Genomic DNA, 23,422 nt, shown 5'->3' on the forward strand with positions numbered 1-23,422 from the left:
AATTTTCACTGTTACCCTCACTGTCAAATCTAGAAAATTCTATTTCACTCTCATCATCACTTTCAAACAATCTTATAATTTGTTCATCAATTAACACATCATCATTGGTCATTTCATAGTAGTCATTCAGCTCATCATCACTTATGTTAGGTTCATCTTCATCCTCATTTGTGCTTGTAGTTGAAGCTACCAAATCATTACTTAATATCTTGTCTGTGCTTGAAGCTGAAGCAACCAAATCCTCATATAATATGTTGTCTTCACTTTAATCCATGGCATTTGAGATGCAACATTTTTTGAAGGACTTGATTATTAGTTCTTCAGGAATACTGCCCCAGGCTTCTTTTACCCATTCTACAATTAAACTCAATCCAGGTCTTTTCAGTGCAACACCTTTAGTAAATTCCTTTTCAGCAGATATCATCCAAGATGTCCACAATTTCTGAATGTAAGTCTTGAAAGGTTTATTTACTGAATCGTCAAGTGGCTGCAGAACAGAAGTGCAACCACCCAGAATGACTGAGGAACAGTGTGGGTTTAGGACAGGTAGGGGTTGTGTGGATCAACTTTTCGTAGTAAGGCAGATATGTGAGAAAGCTTTAGAAGGTAAGGATATTTTTTGGGCTTTCGTGGATTTCAAAAAAGTTTATGATAGGGTAGACAGGAAGGCACTGCAGATATATGGAGTAGGAGGAAAGCTGTCACAAGAAGCCAAGAGGTTTTCTGAGAGTTGTAGAGCCTGTGTTAGAATTACAAATGGAGAGAGCAAGTGGTTTGAGGTAAAGGTGGTACTTTGCCAGGGATGTGTCATGTTGCCAGGGTTGTTGAATATGTACATGGATGGGGTGGTGCACGAGGTAAATGAGCTGGGGATTGGAGATGGTTAACCCCTTCATTCCGGGCCAAAATCTCGCTGTCAGCATTAGCTGCCAGATGTGCAATGTTACATCATAATACTCGCATTATAAAAAATAAAGTCACCGCTGTATTGCTTGTTCTCTCTTTCACCCGTGAATTTTGATAACCATAGAAAATATGATGAAGCCAGTTTACAGAGTATGGGGGTCACGCAGGTACAACTACAATAAATATAATCAAGACGCCGACATCGGCATCCTCGCGTACCCACTTGCTCCTCATGACGCCTACGTAGGCATCACCGTATGGAAGGGGGTTAAAGAAAATGGAGAAAAATGGGAGATAATCCAGTTGTTTGCTGACAACACTGTGCTTGTAGCAGCATCAGAGGAGGGATTAAGGAAGTTAGTGATGGAATTTGGGGAGGTGTGTGAAAGAAGGAAGTTGACAATAAATGTGGGTAAATGTAAGGTGATGAGGTGCACAAGATGAGAGGATGGCAGCAAACTGGAAGTGAGTATTAAGGGAAAGAGACTGGAGGCATGGATAGCTTTAGATACTTGGGGGAGAATGTGGCAGGAAAAGGAGGAGTAGAGATAGAATGTACTTGTAGATTGAGAGAAGTAAATGCCTTGGGGGATTAAAAAGTGTAATGAGAAATAGATATTTGGGAATGGATGCTAAGAGGAGATTGTATGAAGGGGTGATTGTGCCGACAGCACTATATGGGGCAGAAACATGGAACATAAAAGAGGAGAGGAAGAGTTTAAATGTGTTCGAGATGAAATGTCTGAGAAGTATGGTAGGGGTTACTAGGCTGGATAGAGTGAGAAATGAGGAGGTGAGGAGGAGAGCGGGGGTGGAAAGGGAATTGGGAGATAGGGTTGATGGAAGAGTATTGGGATGGTTTGGACACATGGAAAGAATGAGTGAAAAAAGATTAGCAAATGAGGTGTGGAAGACTGAGGTGGGGGTAGTGAACATGAGAGGGCAACCAAGGATAAGATGGATGGATGTGGTAAAAGGGGCACTGGGAAAGAGGGGAATGTCTGTTGAGGAAGGAAGGGAAAAGACAGAAGACAGAGATGAGTGGAGAATGGTTGTGTATGCATGGAAGGGAGTGGGTGGGGGATGGGGGGTAAGGGAGTATGTGTGAATGCTAGTTTGATGCAGCCAAAGGGATTTCTCCCTATCTTCTCTTTTTCTGCATGAGGGGACAGAGAAGGGGGTCAGCGATTAAATGATGTCGCCCTGCTGTGAATGTGCTGTGTCTTGTTGCATTGCTTCTGACCCGGGGCAGTGGGTGAGATGCAGGGATGACCTGTCACCCAGGAGGACCCAAGAAAAGAGGGAAGAAGGGAGGAGTGGTGAATGGGAGTGGAGTATGTGGGGTTGAAATGGGTGGGAGTGGATTTACAACTTTGACTCTGGCTACTTCCCAGGTAAGGGGGAAAAAGCCCTTGGTATATATATCTAGTGGAAACAAGAAACTAGTCATTTGTTGTCAGCTTTATATGAAAAAAAGGAAGTAAATCAGACTAAGTTGATAAAAAGAGATGGAGTACAGGTGTTGATGGGTTCAAAAGACAGGTAGTAACAAGACAATTTTCTTCAGTGGCCACCTCAAAGGGCTACCACATTCAGGCAATAATTTTTGTTTTGCTATCAATACCTTCTTTACATACAGTGCTATTTTCATTTCTTTCTTTTTGTGAATCTGTCCTCAATTTAGATTAACAGATTTCCTGTTGGACTGCATTTCCAAAGGGCTGTATAATAGGGTTATAAAACTAACCTGGATGTGTGAGAGTGGGAAATGACACCTCGACGTAGCACCAGCCCAACACAGATCCAGAGCAAAGGGAGACACAAGAGGCGGAGATCGGTGGCTTGTTGGATGAGGGGAACGCATCCCATGGACCAATCAAAGCAGAGCCAGAGTGGCAGAAGAAGGAGGAGCACATTGAGACTGTAGATATAATGATAGTTGACCACCTAAAACGGAAAATGTTACTTTATTATTACCAATTTAAACACAAGCAAAACAGTAATATTAATCCTTCAGTTAAAATGGCTCTTTACTTGAACATCAAAATGGTGGAGGAGGAGAAAGGGGAGAAGGACAAGGTGGAGGATGGGGGAAGAGGAGGGGAGGAGGGTGGCAATGGGGCAAGTGGAAAAGAAAGAAGAGGAAGGGAGAAGGATGAGAAGAAATTGGGAAAGAGGAGGAGGGAAAAGAAGGAGGAGGAGGGAAAAGAAGGGGGAGGAGGAAGAGGGGAAGGGGAGACGCAGGAGGGGGCAGTGGAGAAGGTGAAGAGGAAGGGAGATGAGAGGGGAAAAGAAGAGGGGAAAAGAAGAGGGGAAAAGAAGAGGGGAGGAGAGAGAGGGGAGAAGGAAATAGAGGAGGAAGAGGAAGGGGAGGGGGAGGAAATCAAGAATAATAATAATAGCAATCTATCATTTCTTGCTTTATTCTATTTGCAGCATCTTTGCACCAGCATCAAGTATGATGGTCTGCAGGCACTTATCTATAATTCAGCAAAGGTAAGAGAGGTACATGAGGGATGTTAAGAACGCAATCTAATTCAGCATGGGCTATTATCAACATGCCTCTATGAAAAATAAACAAAAATAAATAAAGAAATAAAGACTAAAAGCAAATTATTTGAACTCACTCTATAAAACATGTTATCCAGGAAAGAAGCAGGGTTGTCCACTTTCATGAATTTTGGTACTGTTGATCCCATGACAACCCAGCGGCTAGCTAGGAGCACAATTCCAGTCACAAGCAGCACCAAGTGACGACTAAGTAGTCCTCGACACAACCCAGCTGAATGAAAAGGCAGTGATATGATATTACAAGGTACTGGACACCTGGTTATTATTTATCTATTAATAACTAGCTTTTACCCACTAATCAAGATGACTATGGATGAGAAAGACCATCCTCAACCCCCTTTCACTCACCTGTCCTCTGTTTTCACAATATACCTTTCCTGAGTGACTTGTGGACCTGCCCAAAGGCTGTTGCCAGTTAACTGAAGGCAGCAGGTCTTCAAAATGAGACCTGGAGCAATGGATTCATTGATGGACACCTGTACTTTTTAATTCTTCCTATTCAAATCATACAAATGTAATTTTTTCCCCTGCAATATTGCCAAATCTCCTCTAGTAAGCCAGAAATGCTTTCTTTTCTCTCTTTTGTGTGACTATTACATGCACACTCAATCACCAATTTCAGATCATCCATTTTCACCCTCACATACATCCTACATTCATTTACTTCCTTGTTCTTGTATATTCATTCTTGTGCATCTTGATCTGAATAAAGCCTTTGAAAAGGTATCACACAAACAACAAGGAAATAGGAGTATATTGGAGGAAGTCTTTAAAGAAGCCTACTGATATGGATGAAAGACTTCCTGAATGGCCATTAGATGAGAACAGGAGTGGGAACAGGAGTGGAAAGAGCTGTCAGATAAGATAGAACAAGGTGGTTTGATCTTCTGAAAAGAATGAGTGAGGAAAGACTAACAATATAAATGTGGAAAGCAGAAGTGGATGGAGTAAACTTGAGAAGAACAAATAGGTTCTGTTGATGTAATAAGAGCAAATAAGAAATTGAATATCCTAAAATCAGTAGCAAGCACAGGTTTTGGCCAGCAGAAAGAAACCTTCAATACACTTTACAAACAACTCATACCAACCACAGTTGATTACATCTCCCCAACATGGTTCCTGGCAAAAAAGAACACAGGGGCATCCTATAGACAACAAAAATCAAAGCACTAAAAGTAATAACAGGATGCACCAGTTTTCACCAGGGACATAATCAGGAGGATTTGTGGATGACCCTGAATATGGTGGAAAGATGTTGTGCAGGCAGATCTAAGACAAATGGATGGTGCCCCAATCAGCATAGAAAACATACATATACATATACCAAGTGCTTTTCCCCCTTAAAAGGGAGGTAGCCAAAAAAACAAAGGCATAAAAACCATTCCCACCCATTCCATCCCCAATACACTCCACTCCCCTCCACCCTCTACCCTCCCTCATATCTTAGCACCTCCTGGATGATGGGTCATCCCTGTATCTTGTCCAATGGACTGGGTCTGAAGCAGTGTTGCAAGACACAGCACATCCACAGCAAGGCCGCTTCTTTAAATCAGCGACCCCCCCCCCCCTCTCCATCCCCTCATGCAGAAAAGGAGAGGACGGGGAGAAATCCCTTCGGGCTGCGTCAAATTTTTCTCATACATACTACCTCACCCCCTATCCTCCCATCCATTCCTCCTCATGCATCACAACATCATCCATATACAACCATTTTCCCTTCACCCATATCTTCTGCCCTCTCCCGTCCTTCCTCAACAGACATTCCCCTCTTCCCCAAAGCCCCTTTCACCCCATCTATCCATGTCATCCTAGGTCACCCCCCCCCCATGTTCACCACTCCCTCCACATCTGCCTTCCATACTTCTTTTACTAGTCTTTCTTCACTCATTCTTTCCATGAATCCAAACCATCCTAATACTCTTTCATCCACCCTAACTCCCAACTCCCTTACCATCCCCACTCTCCTCCTCATTTCTCACTCTCTCCAGCCTAGTAACCCCTATCATACTTCTCAGACACCTCATCTCAAACACATTCAAACTCCTTCTCTCTTCCTCTCTTATGTTCCATGTTTCTGCCTCATACAGTGCTGTTGGCACAATCACTCCTTCATACAGTCTCCTCTTAGCATCCATTCCCAAATGTCTATTCCTCATTACACTTTTTAATCCAAGGCATTTACTTGCTTCTCTCAATCTACATTCTACCTCCACCTCCACTCCACCCTTTCCTGCCACATTCGCACCGAAATATCTAAAACAATCCACTTCCTCCAGTCGCTCTCCCTTAATGCTCATTTCCAGTCTGTTGCAACTTTCACCCCTTGTACATCTCATCATCTTACTTTTACCCACATTTATCTTCAACTTTCTTCTTTCACGCACTCTCCCCAACTGTCACCAACTTCCTCAATCCCTCCTCTGATCCTGCTACAAAAGCAGTGTTGTCAGCAAATAACAGCTGGCTCACCTTCCACCTTTCTCCATTTTCTTTAAACATCTCCAATCCCTGACCCACCACCCTTGCATTTACCTCTTGCACCACTCCATCCATGTACAAGTTGAACAGCCAGGGTGATATAACACATCCCTGATGAAGTCCCATCTTTACTTCGAACCACTCACTCTCTCTATCTCTAATCCTGACACATGCTCTACCACTCTCATAAAAACTCCTGACAGCTCCTAAAAGCTTTCCTCCTATCCTGTATATCTGCAAAACCTCCCACAGTGCCTTCCTGTCTACCCTGTCACAAGCTTTTTTCCAAATCCATAAAAGCCCAAAAAACACCCTTACCCTTTCCTATAGCTTTCTCACATATCTGTCTTACCCCAAAAATCTGATCTATACAACTTCTACCTGCCCTAAATCCACTGTTCCTCACCAATTACTCCCTCTGTTCTTCTCCTAATTCTCTCAATCAAGATCCTCCCATAAGCCTTCCCAACTACACTCAACAAAAACAAAGAAACTAATACAACAATATACAAACAATGCATACGCTCAGTGATGAATTATGCGAGTCCTGCATGGGCTCCTAATCTCAGTGAGACACACCACAACACCCTTCAAATCATACAAAACAAAGGCCTAAAAACAATTACAGGCTGCACAAATACAACACCTACAGACCATTTACACCATGAAATAAAAGTCCTCAAAGTCAAGGACCACCTCAACATGAGAGGCACACAAACACTTGCTGCAGCCACCACAAACACATCACACCCACTACACTACATAGCAGAACACCCACACACACCAAGAAACATTAAAACAACACCCAAAGACCTGTATCACACACAGATACTCTCTTCTCTTCCTCCACAACCACCAAATACCAGCCTCTGGAAACATATTCATTATCATATCACTCACCACTCCATTAACACACTGAAAGACAACACACTGCTGCATGCCAGACCCCCTGATATCCACCCTTTTGAATCCTCTCTCCCACGAAAGGACAGAGTCCACCTGGCCAGACTGCGGTGCAGCCACCACCCAGCACTTCTAAGCTACCAGAAGAGGCTGGATGACTGCATTGTGAACAGCTGCCCAGGATGTAACACTTCACCCCATACCATACAACACATAATGGTAGACTGCATTATACACAATCGTGCACACAAACAACACAACATACACTTTATAAAGGATTTGTGGGAAAACCCAGTTTCGGCTGTGGTATTCCTTGGGGAGACGGGACTGCTCGGACAGACAGTCTAGGGAACGACAACAACAACACTCAACAAGCTAATCCCTCTGAAACTACTACACTCACACCTGTCCCCTTTTCCCTTGTAGAAGAGCTCAATGAAAATTGTAGATTGCAGGGGTGCATAATCGCAGTCATCAAGTGTTGCAACAGGTCTTATGTGCCAAGAAAGTGAGAATGAGTATTACAAGATGATTTTATTTAACTTACAGGAACACCTCTGGGATTTAATGCATTAAAACAAAATCTATCTATATACCAAGGGTTTTTTCCCCCTTACATAGGAGGTAGGCAAGTCAAAAGGCACATATGCACTCCCACCTTTTTCACTCTCATCCACCACCCTTTCCTCTCTTTCATCTTAGTTCCTCAAGGATGATGGGTCATCCCTATATTCTACCCACTGCCCTGGGTCAGAAGAAATGCAACAAGACACAGTACATCCATGTCAACTCTCATAGCCAATGTTGACTCTCGTCACCCCCATCATCACTGTTACCTCTCTGTAACCCACTGTCACCTCTTTTGCCACTGTTAGTCCTGTCAACACTGTAGCCGTTGTAGTCGCCCTTGTGGTCCTCATTTATGGATAGAGCAACTCACTTCTTTTAGTAGGTAGGCCCTGTTGCTTCCAATCATTCAACTTTGTAAAGTTCTAGGCTGTCTGTTCCTCATAGTGTTGGTTCTCTTCATTGACAAACTTCTACCTCTCACTTCACTAAATTTTTCTTTTTGGAGAATTAAATGTACAATTTTTCTTCTGTATCTTTCTTCCATTAATTCTTATACAGCATGCTCCAAAGGAATCCCCTGAGAGCAGGTATGCAAGATCCTATATGAGCTTTGCAGTGACGTAGTTATTTTTTTAGCCCAATGATCTTTAACTTCATATCTAAGATTCTCCCCAAAGGGCATGATTTCACAATACTGAACCAATTGGATTTTCTCCTCCTCCACCCTTTCACCAATCAGATTTGTTGTTACAAGTCTATATGGCAATATAGTTTACTAAGAATAATCTCAAGTCTATGCATAATTCTCATTTAGGTTACAAAGGAATGTCATGTCAGCAATACACTTGAGCTCCTGGGTATTGTTTATAAACGAGGCAGAAAGGCTGACTCAGGCAGCTTGCTCAGCTATTATTTCATAAACACCCAACCCATAAAATGTAACACCCATCTTCTACCCTTTCTATCAGCCTCTTACAATGCACAGCAAGGCCACTTCACTCAATCGGCAACCTCCTCTCTCCTTCCCCTCATGAAGAAAAAGAGAAGACGGGGAAATCCCTCTGGGATGTGTCAAAATATCATTCACACATAACCACTCCCTACCCCCCACCCATCCCCTGCCATTCCCTTCCTTGCATCACAGCATCATTTATACACAGCCATTTTCCAGTCAACCCTATCTCCTGCCTCTCCCTTCCTTGCTCAACAGGCATTTCCCTCTTGCTTAATGCCCCTTTCACCCCATCTATCCATCTCATCCTCAATCATCCTCTCAAGTTCACTCCATTGTCCTCTGCCTTCCACAACTTTAACTAACCTTTCTTCACTCATTCTTTCGATGTGTCCAAACCATCCCAACACTCTTTTATCAGACCTATCTGCCATCTTTTCCACCCCTGCTCTCCTCTTCACCTCCTTGTTTCTCTATCCAACTTTGTAACCCTTACCATACTTCTCAGACATTTCATCTCAAACACATTTAAACTTTTCTCCTCTGCCTCTTTTAAATTCCAAGTATCTGACCCATACAATGCTGTCAGCACAATCACCCCTTCATATAATCTTCTCTTTGCATTAACGCATTAAGTCTAATGGTCTTCTCTGATATTTTGTTCTGACTAATGCCAGCCAATTTCATTCAGCTTACAGGAGCCTTTCTGAATGCTGATGGGTTAAGTATTTCTGGAAATATGTACTAATCTGTCCACATTACTCACCTGGCATGTTTTTCCACAAAAGCTGAATTTTGGCCTTCTCACGGAAGAGGTAGAGAATTATGAGGCGCCCAAAGGCACCACCATGAGCCAACAGGACATCATATGCACTACACAGCCCCTAAAACATAAACATGGAATAAAAAGAAAAAGGAAATAAAAAACACACACACACTCAAATCTGTATTCACCAAAGAAAAAGAAAATCTACAAAACTGTGATCAAAGAAATGAAGTAAGATTCCCTCCAATGAAGAAATCAAATATCACTCAGAATGAAATAAGGAATCAAATATTAAAGCTTGACGTTAACAAATCACATGGCCCAGACAGAGTTGCAAACTGGATACTAAAGGAATGTATAGATGAACTAACAGGAAAAATATACAAAATAGTTGAATGCTCACTCAAAGAAGGAAAATTACCAGGACTGGAAAAATGCCAACATAGTGCCAAAATATAAAGGGGAAAATAAGGAAGACCCAACAAATCATAGACAGGTGTCCCTAATGAGTACATTAGTTAAAATTTGTGAGAGGATCAAAGATAAATAGACAAAATATCTGGAGGAGAACAATATACTGAACCCAAAGCAATTTGTATTCAGAAAGGGAAGATCATGTACCACTAATTTAATTTGATTCTATTCAAGATTGATATATTGCAAGAAAGGGATGGATGGACAGACTGTGCATTCCTGGACTTACAAAAGGCATTTGATAAGGTACCACACAGAAAATTGCTATTTAAACTGGTAACAATAGGAGGAATACATGGAAAACTATTGATGGAGGACTTCCTATATGGAACAAAAATGAGAGTAGTGCTCAGAGACAAATGTCCAAAATGGGAAGAAATAAGTAGTGATGTCCCACAGGGGTCAGTGCTGGCTCTGAAAATGTTTGCTATATATGTACAGTAAATAACATGAACAAAAGTATTGAATGTTACATGAACTTCTTTGCGGATGACACAAAGTTATTACATACATACATACATATACCAAGGCTTTTTCCCCCTTACAAGGGAGGTAGCCAAAAAGGGAAAGGCATAAAAACACTCCCACCCATTTCATCCCTACATACACTCCACACCCCTCCCACCCTCCCTCTCATCTGAGCACCTCCTGGATGACGGGTCATCCCTGCACCCTGCCCACCGCCCTGGGTCAGAAGCAGTGTCGCAAGACACAGCACATCCACAGGAAGGCCGCTTCATTTAATCGGCGACCCCCCCTCTCCGTCCCAAAAAGTTATTAAAGAGAATAAACTCCAAAATAGACTGTGACTCATTACAGAGTGATCTGAACAAAGTCTCGAGTTGAGCAAGAGATGGGAAGTAGAATTCAACACCAAGATATGCAGTATAATTGAATTTGGGAAAAGCAAGAATAGAATATCAGGAGAGTATAAAATTGACAGAAAAGTAGTAAAGAAAGTAAATTCTGAAAAGAGCATAGGAGAAATCATCACCAAAGGCATGTCACCAGATAAACATATAAATAAAATTGTCAGAGAAACATACAATTTGTTGAGATCAATAAAGGTGGCCTTTAACCCCTTCCATACGGTGCCGCACACGTAGGCGTCATGGGGAGCGAGTGTATTCGCGAGGCTGCCATATCGGCGTCTTGATTATATTTATTGTAGTCGCCCCTGTGTTTTTACATTCTCTCAAATGTGCCCTGAATCCCATTCTCTGTGGTATTCAAAATTCGCGGGTGAAAGAGAGAACGATCGATATAAGCGGTGACTATATTTTATGATGCGAGTATTATTACGACACGTCGTACGGCTGGCATTGGCTGCTGCCACTGAGATCTAAGTCCATGACGCCTACGTGTGCGGCACCGTATGGAAGGGGTTAAATACCTGCATAAAGAAATGATTAAAAAATATTATAAACACTGATAAGGCCAAAACTGGAATATGCAGCGCTGATATGGTCACCCAGTACAAAAAAGAATATAAGAAAATTAGAATACAAAGAGCAATGACAAAGATGGCCCCAACACTTTCAAACCTGACATATGAATAAAGACTGGCCGAACTGGAATTGCCGACCCTGGAACAAGGAAGAGAATGAGGGGACCTACTGTCTACAGAATTATGAAAGGAAAAGAATGCCTTGATGGGAGCATCACCAACAATATTCAAAAAAATTCTGGTACACAAGCAAATTTTAGGTAAATATTTCAAAAGAATCTCTATGATGGTGGCAACACTCATACAAAGTTATACAGCTGTATTTAGTTTCTACTTTTTTATACAGAATCAAATAGATAAAATATTGGCAACCTCTGGCAACCCCATTGCATAAAAAAAATTCTGTATATTGAAATTGCGTCAACATTTCTATAGCTATTTTGTTTTTTGCTACAGAACTGTGTTTATGGAGATATTTGGCAATTCCTCCCACCAGCATACTCCACAAAGACAGTGGACAGGGCACCAGTACTCTTGAAAAGGTCAAAGGTGACGTTGCTCCTGGCGCTCTCGCCGTAAGCAACAATTTTGATTCCTCACCCTGTATTGTTGCTGTGATCATGGAAAAACTAACAAGAAACAAGAGAGTGAAGCAGCAAAATATAGAGAGGGCCCGTGAGTGCCTGAAATAGAAACAAGGAAAAAGAAAGAGGAGAAAAGAAGCACAGCTGCACCCAGCACTCCACAAGCATTTACTAGCCACACCCACTTTACACCCCCTCCACCCATGCCACACCACTCACCCTCACCTCACTCCTCATCAGCAAAGAAGAGGAAATTGGAGATTTGCTATACATCGCAACCATCAAACAAATGGTTGCAACAAAATGATTGTGAAAATTTAAATCCCCCACCCTGTAAAGTTTATGTTTTTATTCTTTCTGTTGTAATATCTTCAGTTGTTCTTTATGGATTTTTGTAATTTTTGTTTTTTTGAAAGTAAACATTATGCTCTTCATTTTCTACAGTAAAAAATAAAAGAAATTTGAATTTATTCATTTTCATTTATGAAACCAGAGTTTTGCAGCATTTTTTAATTATTTGGAGAAACAAATTAATAAAAAAAATCACATGTATTAGTTTGAAAAAATGTATTCAATAATATTTGTTCCTCAGATTCTAAGCTTTTATTTCATACCAAGCTGAATGATGTGGAAGGATTTTCCATTAAGTAATTAGAGCTTCAATAGAGCTCACTTTATCTTCATTAAATATTCACTATGCCTTATATATACATGGGAGGAACCCAATACCCTGAGGAATTACACACTAATGTAAGGGTATTTATACCTATATTCATTAAACCCATATTTGAAGGGAAAAAAAAAAAAAAAAAAAAATCACCTACTCTATAAAGTGATGTGACACTCCCCTAATAAAGAGTGACAGAGGAAAAACAAGAGGACATGCAATGAAACTCAAAAAGGACAACTACAGAAGACCTGAAAAAGAACAACTTCCCACACAGAGTGATAGATATATGGAACAAATTGGATGAAAAAATAGTGTGTGCAAGCACAATACAAGAATTTAAGAACAAACTTGGCCTTGCAAGATACAAAAATGAGTCACCACAAGCATTGCTTCCCTTCCCATAAAATACAACTAGGTAAATACAACACACACACATTTCAAATGACATGACACCAGACAAACATGTAAACAAAATAGTTGGAGAAACCTACAACTTAATAAGATCAATGAAAGTGGCCTTTGACTACATGGACGAGGAAATGGTGAAGAAAATCCTAATTACACTGATAAAACCAAAATTAGAGTATGCAGTGTCACTATGGACACCCAGTACAAAAAAGAAAAAACAAAGAAAATAGAAAGAATTCAAAGAGCACTAACAAAGATGTTGACAGATGAACAAAGATTGGACAAACTCAACTCATTAATTCTGGAGCAAAGAAAAGAGAGAGGCAATTTGATATCCATATATAGAATTATGAAAGGGATGGAAATCCTTGACAGGAATGATCTACTTAAATGGGACAGAAGAAATACAAGGGGACACAAGAAAAAACTTAAGAAGGACAGTTACAGAAGAGATCTGAAAAAGAATAGCTTTCCACATAGAGTGATAGATACATGGAATAAATTGAAAGAGAAAACAGTAAGAGCTAAAACTATACATGACTTTAAGAAAGAACTGGATGCGGAAAGATAAAACTGCGGGTCCCTACGAGCACAGCTCTTCTCCCGCAAAATATAACTAGGTAAATACACACTATTCAAGATTTTAATAAAAAAAACTTGATGCTGAAAGATACAAAGATGGGTCACTACAAAAACTGGAACACATAGGAGGAATACAAGGGAACCTACTAAAATGGATGGAGGAGTTCCTGACAGGTAGAAAGATGAGAGTAGTGCTCAGAGAAAAATATTCAGACTGGAAAGAAGTGATCAGTGGAGTATCGCAAGGATCTGTACTGTCACCAATAATGTTTGTTATTTATGTGAATGACATGGACGAGGATGTGAAATGTTACATGAGCTTCTTTGCAGATGACGCCAAACTGTTAAGGAAAGTAGAAACTGATAAGGACTGTGAAGCACTGCAGGAAGACCTGAACAAGGTATGGATCTGGAGTCAGAAATGGAAAGTGGACTTTAATACTAAGAAGTGTAGCATAATGGAGTTTGGAAAAAGCAAAAACAGAATATCAGGAAAATATACAATTGGAACCAAGGAAGTAAAGAAGGTAGGATCCGAAAAAGATTTGGGGGTAATTATGACAAACGACTTGTCCTATGATAAATAGATTAACAAAATTGTCGGGGAGGCATACAACTTGCTAAGATCAATAAAAGTGGCATTTGCATACTTGGACGAAGACATGATAAAAAAAATATTGGTTACATTGATAAGGCCTAGACTAGAGTATTCAGCAACATTGTGGTCATCCAGTACCAAAAAGAATATAAAGAAAATAGAAAGAATCCAGACAGCAGCAACAAAAATGGCACCTGCACTTGCAAACCTATCATATGAGGAGAGATTGGCTAAACTGGAGTTACCGACGCTGGAGTAAAGAAGAGAGAGGTGACCTACTGACCATCTATAGAATCATGAAAGGCACAGAGATACTTGATAGAGAGGACTTACTAATCTGGGACAAGAGAAACACAAGAGGACATGGAAAGAAAATAAAAAAACATAGCTATAGAAGAGAACTGAAGAAAAACAGTTTTCCACATAGAGTATTGGACACTTGGAACAAACTGGATAATGAAATAGTATGCGCAAAAACCATTCATGAGTTTAAAAGCAAACTAGACACGGCGAGATACAAAGGTGGGACACCACGAGCATAGCTCCCCTTCCCGCAAAATACAACTAGGTAAATACAAGCATAGCTCCCTTCCCATGTAATACAACTAGGTAAACACACACACACACACACAGTAGAGCGGATCGGATTGCCTAGGAACTCTCCGCAAAGTAGCGCTAAATCCAGCTATTTTTTGACCAAAAATTGCCGAATTACCTAGTTGTAAACAGATCGGAGGGGGGCTATGACGAGTGGTACCGAAATGTAGAAAAGTTATTTAAGTGTAACAAGAACAGAAAAATGAAGGAAAATGGATGATAAACCAACTTATGCAGAGACAACCAAAAGAAGGCTGGACATGAGTAAGTAGGAAACGCCTTTGGAAGCAGTTAAAAAGAAAATATATAACATATCCCAAGATATGAAGACGAATCATTTCATGGATTCAGAGCAGAAAGAGGTTTCGATCTCTAAAACATACTAATTACCCAAGAGATATTTGAAATGAAAAGGGATACTGTTGAATGGAAAAGAGAACATAAGTAATTATATAAAGAGATGAGTGAATTGAGGAAGGAAAATGCACTATTAGTTAGAGAATTGGAAGAAATGAAAAAGGAACTGGGTAAAGTAAAAAATTATAATAAAAAGGTGAAAAATGAAGACACAATTAAAAATGAAACTTTGTTGAGGGAAGTTAATGAAAAAATATTAATAGAGGCTGGCAAAGTTGGTGAAAATATAAAAAAAATCAAACATGATGGTAATTAAAAAACAAATGAAGACAAAGAAAACCCAAAAAATACTATCTAAAGAAATAGTCAAAGAACAAATGAACAAAACAACAAAGGACACAGTAATAAATGTAATAAAAGAAAAAAGAGATTGGGTAAGAGAGACAATAGACAAAAAAAAAAAAAATGTATTGTAATCTATGGTATCAAAGAAAAGCATGGTCTAATAAGGTTCCAAAGGGAAAAAGAGGAGAATATAGTAACAGATATACTAAAAGAAATACAGGAGGGCCAAGGTCCCGATAAGGCAATAGAAGACATCTATAGAATGGGCAAATATTCTGAAGAGAAGAATAGACCTCTTAAAGTAAAACTTAATTCACAGAGAATAGAAGAAATATTAACAAATGTAGGAAAACTAGCAAAAAGTAAAAACTACAAAAATCTAGGGATAAAAAAGGAACTGAGTGATGAGGAAAAAGAAAAGGAAAAAACACTTAGGAAGGAAGCTAAGGAAAATGAGAAAAGAACAGAAAAAGAAAAGAAAGGTTTTTTTTTTTTTGAGAGTGATAGACTTGAGACTGAGGAAATGGTACATAAGAGAAAAGGAAATGCAGGAGAAAGAAAAGGAAGAAAAGGAAAAAAATTAAAGATATCATATACCAACATAGACAGATAGATATCAGGAATAGATGAATTGAATGACTATCTAGAACAAGAAAAACCAGATATAATGGGGATTGTGGAGACCAAATTGAAAGGATCATTACCACCAAATAGTGTAGGACAAGGAGTATATAATTGTTGGTACAGAAATAGAGAAACAAAGCAGGGTGGAGCAGTGACATTATTAACCAAGAAAGGCCTAAATGTGACAAAAATTACAGAAGGAGAGAACAATGTGGAACTGATTATGATAAGAGTTGAGGATAGAGATATGAAAAATAGGAAGTATGCAGTGATTTATGACCCACCCAAAACTCACACATGGGATGAAAGTGAACACTCCAAAATGCTGGAAGACACAAGAAATACACTAAATGAAATACTAAAGAATGAAGGAAATCTGGTAATTATGAGTGATTTTAACTCGAAAGAAATATGTTGGGAAGAGATGACTGTGAAAGGTGAAGAAAATCACTAGGGAAACATATTACTAGAAATGACCATTGATTACACATTGACACAATGGGTAAAGGAAAACACCAGATATAGAAATAACAATGAACCCTCAAGACTGGATTTGATATTCACATCAGAACCTGAAGTTGTCGATAAAATCGAATACAGGACACCAATTGGAAAAAGTGATCACATACTAATGGAACTAAAATTAAATGAAGAAGCAAATATAGAAATTAACGAAAAACACAGAAAAGGAAGACTAATGTACAACAAAACAGATTTTGAGAAACTTAGAAAATTCTTTCAAGAAGCAAATTGGAAAAAATTTAATAATGAAGAATCAAAGGTGGAAGAGAAATGGGCAATTTGGAAAGAAATATATATTGAGAGTGTGAATAAGTATGTACATACATACATATACTAAGGCTTTTCCTCCTTACAAGGGAGGTAGCCAAAAAGAAAAAGGCATTAAATCATTCCCACCCATTCCATCCCTAAATACACTCCACTCCCCTCCACCCTCCCTCTCATCTTAGCACCTACTGAATGACGGGTCATCCCTGCACCTTGTCCATTGCCCTGGGTCAGAGGCAGTGTTGCAAGGCACAACACATCCACAGCAAGGCTGCTTCATTAACGTACAGAATAAGTATATACCTAGACAAAAACAGGAAAGAGTATATATAAAATCCTGGTATAATAAAAAAGTGCAGTGGGGCAAAATACAGAAGAGATAAAGCCTGGAAAAGATGGAAGAAGAAAAAAAAAAAAAAAAAAAAAAATGAGAAATGGAAAATATACACCAAACTAAGAAATGAATACGTAAAATTATGTAAAGAAAAAAGAAATTATGAAAAGGACATAATAGATAAATGTAAAGATCAACCCAAACTATCTTATAGATATGTAAACATACATACATATACCAAGGCTTTTTCCCCCTTACAAGGGAGGTAGCCAAAAATGAAAAGGCATAAAATCATTTCCACCCATTCCATCCCTGAATACACTCCACACCCTTCCACACTCCCTCTTATCTTAGCACCTCCTGGATGACGGGTCATCCCTGCACCTTATCCACTGCCCTGGGTCAGAAGCAGTGTCGCAAGACACAGCACATCAACAGCAAGGCCGCTTAATTAAATCGGCGACCCCCCCTATCCGTCCCCCCATTGCATAAAAGGAGAAGACAGGGAGAAATCCCTTTGGGCTGTGTCAAATTCTGCTCACACATACTACCTCACCCCCCATCCCCCCGCCCATTCCACCTCATGCAATCATAACATCATCCATATACAACCATTCTCCATTCACCCCTGTCTTCTGTCCTCTCCCGTCCTTCCTCAACAGACATTCCCCTCTTCCCCAAAGCCTCCTTCACCCCATCCATCCACCTCATCCTAGGACGTCCCCTCCTGTTCACTCCCTCCACATCTGCCTTCCATACCTCTTTTACTAGTCTTTCTTCACTCATTCTTTCCATGTGTCCAAACCATCCTAATATTCTTTCATCAACCCTATCTCCCAGCTCCCTTTCCACCCCTGTTCTCCTCCTCACCTCCTCATTTCTCACTCTATCCAGACTAGTAACCCCCATCATATTTCTCAGACACCTCATCAAACTCCTTCTCTCTTCTTCTCTTATGTTCCATGTTTCTGCCCCATACAGTGCTGTTGGCACAATCACTCCTTCATACAGTCTCTTCTTAGTATCCATTCCCAAATGTCTATTCCTCATTACACTCTTTAATCCACCAAGGCATTTACTCACTTCTCTCAATCTACACTCTACCTCCACCTTCACTCCACCTTTTCCTGCCACATTTGCACCCAAGTATCTAAAACTATCCACGGCAAGCTAAAAAATAAACAGGAAATACACAAATCATGTCAAGGTAACAGAGAATACAGAGAAGATAAAGAAATGGCAGATATTATGAACAAACATTTCAAAACTGTATTCACCATACATACTGTACATATACCAAGGGCTTTTTTCCCCTTACAAGGGAGGTAGACAAAAAGAAAAAGGCATAAAAACCATTCCCACCCATTCCATCCCTAAATACACTCCACTCCCCTCCACCCTCCCTCAAATCTTGGCACCTCCTGGATGACAGGTCATCCCTACATCTTGTCCACTGCCCTGGGTCAGAGGCAGTGTTGCAAGACACACCACATCCATAGTAAGGGCTCTTCATTAAATCAGCGACCCCCCTTCTCCATCCCTTCATGCAGAAAAGGAGAGGACAGGGAGAAATCCCTTCGGGCTGCGTCAAATTTTACTCACACATACTACCTCACCCTCCATCCCCCCACCCATTCCACTTCATGCATCACATCATCCATATACAACCATTCTCCATTCCCCCATCTTTTGTCCTCTCTCGTCCTTCCTCAACAGACATTCCTCTCTTCCTCAAAGCCCCTTTCACCACATCCATTCATCTCATCCAAGGTCACCCCCTCATGTTCACTCCCTCCACATCTGCCTTCCATACTTCTTTTACTAGTCTTTCTTCACTCATTCTTTCCATATGTCCAAACCATCCCAATACTTTCATCCACCCTATCTCCCAAATCCCTTACCACCTCTGTTCTCAGCCTCACCTCCTCATTTCTCACTCTCTCCAGCCTAGTAACCCCATCATACTTCTCAGACACCTCATCTCAAACACATTCAAACTCCTTCTCTCTTCCTCTCTTATGTTCCATGTTTCTGCCCCCATACAGTGCTGTTGGCACAATCACTCCTTCATACAATCTCCTCTTAGCATCCATTCCCAAATGTATATTCCTCATTACACTTTTTAATCCACCAAGGCATTTACTTGCTTCTCTCAATCTACATTCTACCTCCACCTCCACTCCACCCTTTCCTGCCACATTCGCACCCAAATATCTAAACCTATCCATTTCCTCCAGTCACTCTCCCTTAACCCCTTCCATACGGTGCCGCACACGTAGGCGTCATGAGGAGCAAGTGGATTCGCGACGCTGCCATATCGGCGTCTTGATTATATTTATTGTAGTCGCCCCTGTGTTTTTACATTCTCCCTAATCTGCTCTTAATCCCATTCTCTGTGGTTTTCAAAATTCACAGGGTGAAAGAGAGAACGATCGATATAAGCCGTGACTATATTTTATGATGCGAGTATTATTACAATACGTCGTACGGCTGGCAGTGGCTGCTGCCTGCGAGATTTAAGTCCCGTAGTGAAGTGGTTAATGCTCATTTCCAGTCTACTGCCACTTTCACCCCTTGTACATCTACTTTTACCCACATTCATCTTCAACTTTCTTCTTTCACACAGTCTTCCAAACTCTGTCAACAACTTCCTCAATCCCTCCTCTGATCCTGCTACAAGCGCAATGTTGTCCGCAAACAACAGCTGGCTCACCTCCCACTTTTCTCCATTTTCTTTAAACATCTCCAATCCCTGTCCCAACACCCTTGCATTTACCTCTTGGAACACCCCATCCATGTATAAGTTGAACAGCCAGGGCAACATAACACATCCCTGATGAAGTCCCACCTTTACCTTGAACCACTCACTCTCTCCATTTCTAATCTTGACACATGCTCTACTGCTCTCGTAAAAACTCTTGACAGCTCCTAGAAGCTTTCCTCCTATCCTGTATATCTGCAAAACCTCCCACAGTGCCTTCCTGTCTACCCTGTCATAAGCCTTTTCCAAATCCATAAAAGCCCAAAAAACATCCTTACCTTTTCCTATAGCTTTCTCACATATCTGTCTTACCACAAAAATCTGATCTACGCAACCTCTACCTGTCCTAAATCCACACTGTTCCTCAACAATTACTCCATCTCTTCCTCTCCTGATCCTCTCAATCAAGATCCTCCCGAAAGCCTTCCCAACTACACTTAACAAGCTAATCCCTCTGAAACTAACACACTCATACTTGTCCCCTTTTCTCTTGTAAACTGGAACTATACAGGCCATCCTCTGGCACTCTACCCTCTCTCCAACAAACATTAAATAACCTCACAAGCCACTCCACCATCACTGTACCTCCTTTTTTTAGATATTCTGACTATGGACAACCAGTACTAAAAAGAATATAAAGAAATTAGAAAGAATACAGAGAGCAATTACAAAGTTGGCACCAGCTCTTTCCAAATTAACATATGAACAAAAATTATCCAAATTGGAATTACCAACACTGGAGCAGAGAAGAGAAAGAGGTGATCTACTATCTATAGAATCATGAAAGGAATGGAAATCCTTGATGGAAATGATTTACTACAATGGGACAATGAAAAAACGAGGACACGAAAAGAAACTCAAAAAGGATAACTATATAAGAGGTCTGAAAAAAAAGCTTCCCTCACAGAGTGCTGGATACCGGGAATAATTTAGATAAAGAAATAGTGTGTGCAAGCACTATTCAAGATTTTATGAAAAAACTTGATGCTGAAAGATACAAAGACGGGTCACCATAAGCATAGCTCCCTTCCTGTATAATACAACTAGGTAAATACACACAAACACTATTCAAAATTTTAAGAAAAAACTTGATATTGAAAGATACAAAGACGGGTCACCCCAAGCATAGCTCCTTTCACATATAATACAACTAGGTAAATAAATACACATACACAGCTACAATGCTGCCCTTCTAAAACAGCCTTTCCAGGACAAAACTTTTACAATCAACCCTTCCAAAATAAATAGTGAACCACTGACAGAAATTTAACTATCAACTCTTACAAAGCTGAAACATAGCTATTAACCCCTCTAAAACAACAACAAAAAAACATATAGGACTAAACATTTACTGTTTTTACACTCTTTTATTCTTTAACTATTACTTTAAATCCAAGCTAGTGCAATTTCATTTACAATGATAAAAAAATTAATAAATATTTACCAGAGCTGTAATTCCAACTTCTTTGCAAAGCATTGCAATACCAGTTGATACAGCCATAAGTGCAAGAAGAGCGTATGGGTGACTTGCATTGCTGCAACACCTAGATTAAATAGTAAAAAGGTTGGCATTATTATCAAATCTACTTTAGCACAAAACAGCATTCTTGGTTCCACAATAAACTTTTAACCTATCAAATATCATGATGCTAACTTTGAAATGTTGGACATGTACTGATTCTAATCACATTATCTATTCAGTGGTACATTTAGCAAAATTACTAGAAAGGGAGAAGGGGAATGGTGAAATGGGTAGGAGTGGGTGGGTGCCTTTTGACTTGGCTACCTCCATTGTCAATGAAAAAACATGTCCAACGATCAGGGGAGAAGACATCTTTAATAATTTATTGTTTCATCAAAAATGCATAACCTAATTTACTGGTAATCTTTACTACCTTTTTATATTACCTGTATTTATCATTGTGGATGCGTTTTTCCCTTGCCTTTGTTTCCTGCACGGCTTTCACATAACTCAGCAAGGACACAAACACAAAGAGAGCACACACAAGGTCTGCACGACCAACTATCCCAGAGACCTAGAAGACATTAAGAAATGATCATTCTGTTAATAATTAGATCAGCAAAAGTAATATCCCAAGAAAACTAGACCTCTACAGCCATTTTAACACTTTCAACAGTAGATTACATGGGGTGAGGTGATTCAACCACTCCCTTATATGGGGTACGGGCAGAAAGAAGTTTAAATGTGTTTGAGATATAGCGTCTGAGAAGTATGATAGGGATAGAAGTATGATAGGGATGTTGGATAGTGAGAAATGAAGAGGTGAGGAGGAGAGCCAGGGTGGAAAGGGAGCTGGCAGATAGGGCTGATGAAAGAGTATTGGGATGGTTTGAGCACATGAAAAGAATGAGTGAAGAAGGATTAGTAAAAGAGGTGTGGAAAATATAGGTGGATGGAGTGAACTTGAGGGGACAACCAACTATGAGATGGATGGATGGATAGGGCTGAAAAGGACTTTGAGCAAGAGAGGAATGCCTGTTGAACAAGGAAGGGAGAAGGCAAGGGATATGGGTGAGTGGAGAATGGCTGTGTATAGATGATACTCTGACACAGCCTGAAGGGATTTCTCCTCATCTTCTCTATTTTCTGCATGAGGGGATATAGGGGTAGGGGTGGGGGGGTCACTGGTTAAGTGAAGTGACCTTGTTGTGGATGTATTGTGTCTTGCTGCATTATTTCTGACCCAGGCAGTGGGTAAAAGACAGGGATGACCCTTCATCCACAAGAAGCTAAGATGAGAGGGAAGCATGGGTAATGGATGAGAATGAGATGGGTGGGAGTGGGTGAGTGCCTTGACTGGCTATCTCCCTCATAAGGGAGGACCTTGGTATATAGGTAAAATCAATTACAAAAAATATGAGGAGTGAATATGAGGGGGCATTCTAGGATGAGATGGATGGATGGGGTGAAAGGGGCTTTACAAAACAGAGGAATGTCTGTAGAGGAAGGACGTGAGAGGACAGAAGATAGGGGTGAATGGAGAATGGTTGTGTATAGATGAGGCTGTGATGCATGAGGGGGAGTGGGTGGGGGATGGGGGTTGAGGAAGTATGTATGAGAAAAAATTTGACGCAGCCTGAAGGGATTTCTCCCCGTCTTCTCCTTTCCTGCATGAGGGGACGGAGAGGGGGGGGGGTTGCCGATTTTATGAAGCGGCCTTGCTGTGGATGTGCTGTGTCTTGCGACACTGCTTCCGACTCAGGGCAGTGGACAGGAAGCGGGGATGACCCGTCATCCAGGAGGTGCTAAGATAGGAGGGAGGGAGGAGGGTGGATGGGAGTGGAATATATGGGAAATGGAATGGGTGGGAGTGATTTCTATGCCTTTTTCTTTTTGGCTACCCCCTGTGTAAGGGGGAAAAAGCCTTTGGTATATGTATGTATGTATGTAGTTTATAATTTGAAATACACACATATACCAAAGGGCCTTCTTTCCTTTATAAGGGAGTGGCCAATTCAAAGCATGCACCACCCTAAGAACCATGACTTGTTCTTTGTCATACCAACAAGGTTTCTTTTTCCTTATAAGGGAGGTTGACAGCCAAGGAAGCACTCACACCCACCCATCCATCACCCATTTCCTTTTCATCTTAGCTCCTTGTGCATGTAGGGTCTTCTGTGTACCTTGCCCAGTGACTGGGTCATAAGGAATGCAGCAAGACAGAGCATATCCATAGCACGGCCA

The 23,422-nt window shown here is 40.6% G+C and overlaps 2 protein-coding genes across 9 annotated transcripts in view; one reads left to right on the forward strand and one right to left on the reverse strand.

The window, feature by feature from the left end:
* The window catches only part of spict (magnesium transporter spict), a 222,489-nt gene that overhangs the window by 180,874 nt on the left and 18,193 nt on the right, over positions 1 to 23,422 (forward strand). The window lies entirely within an intron of this gene.
* The window catches only part of LOC143036390 (protein O-mannosyl-transferase TMTC4-like), a 98,590-nt gene that overhangs the window by 56,701 nt on the left and 18,467 nt on the right, over positions 1 to 23,422 (reverse strand). For all 8 annotated transcript variants that reach the window (XM_076203683.1, XM_076203680.1, XM_076203679.1 and 5 more), the window contains exons 5-9: positions 21,625 to 21,752; positions 21,161 to 21,260; positions 9,147 to 9,264; positions 3,534 to 3,688; positions 2,654 to 2,853 (exon numbers count right to left, since the gene is read on the reverse strand). In XM_076203683.1, coding sequence (XP_076059798.1) covers positions 2,654 to 2,853; positions 3,534 to 3,688; positions 9,147 to 9,264; positions 21,161 to 21,260; positions 21,625 to 21,752 — 701 coding nt within the window. The remainder of the gene's footprint in view (positions 1 to 2,653; positions 2,854 to 3,533; positions 3,689 to 9,146; positions 9,265 to 21,160; positions 21,261 to 21,624; positions 21,753 to 23,422) is intronic.

Source organism: Oratosquilla oratoria, chromosome 20, assembly GCF_046742065.1.
Source record: "Oratosquilla oratoria isolate Oo_2021 chromosome 20, ASM4674206v1, whole genome shotgun sequence".
Taxonomy (NCBI): Eukaryota; Metazoa; Arthropoda; class Malacostraca; order Stomatopoda; family Squillidae; genus Oratosquilla; species Oratosquilla oratoria.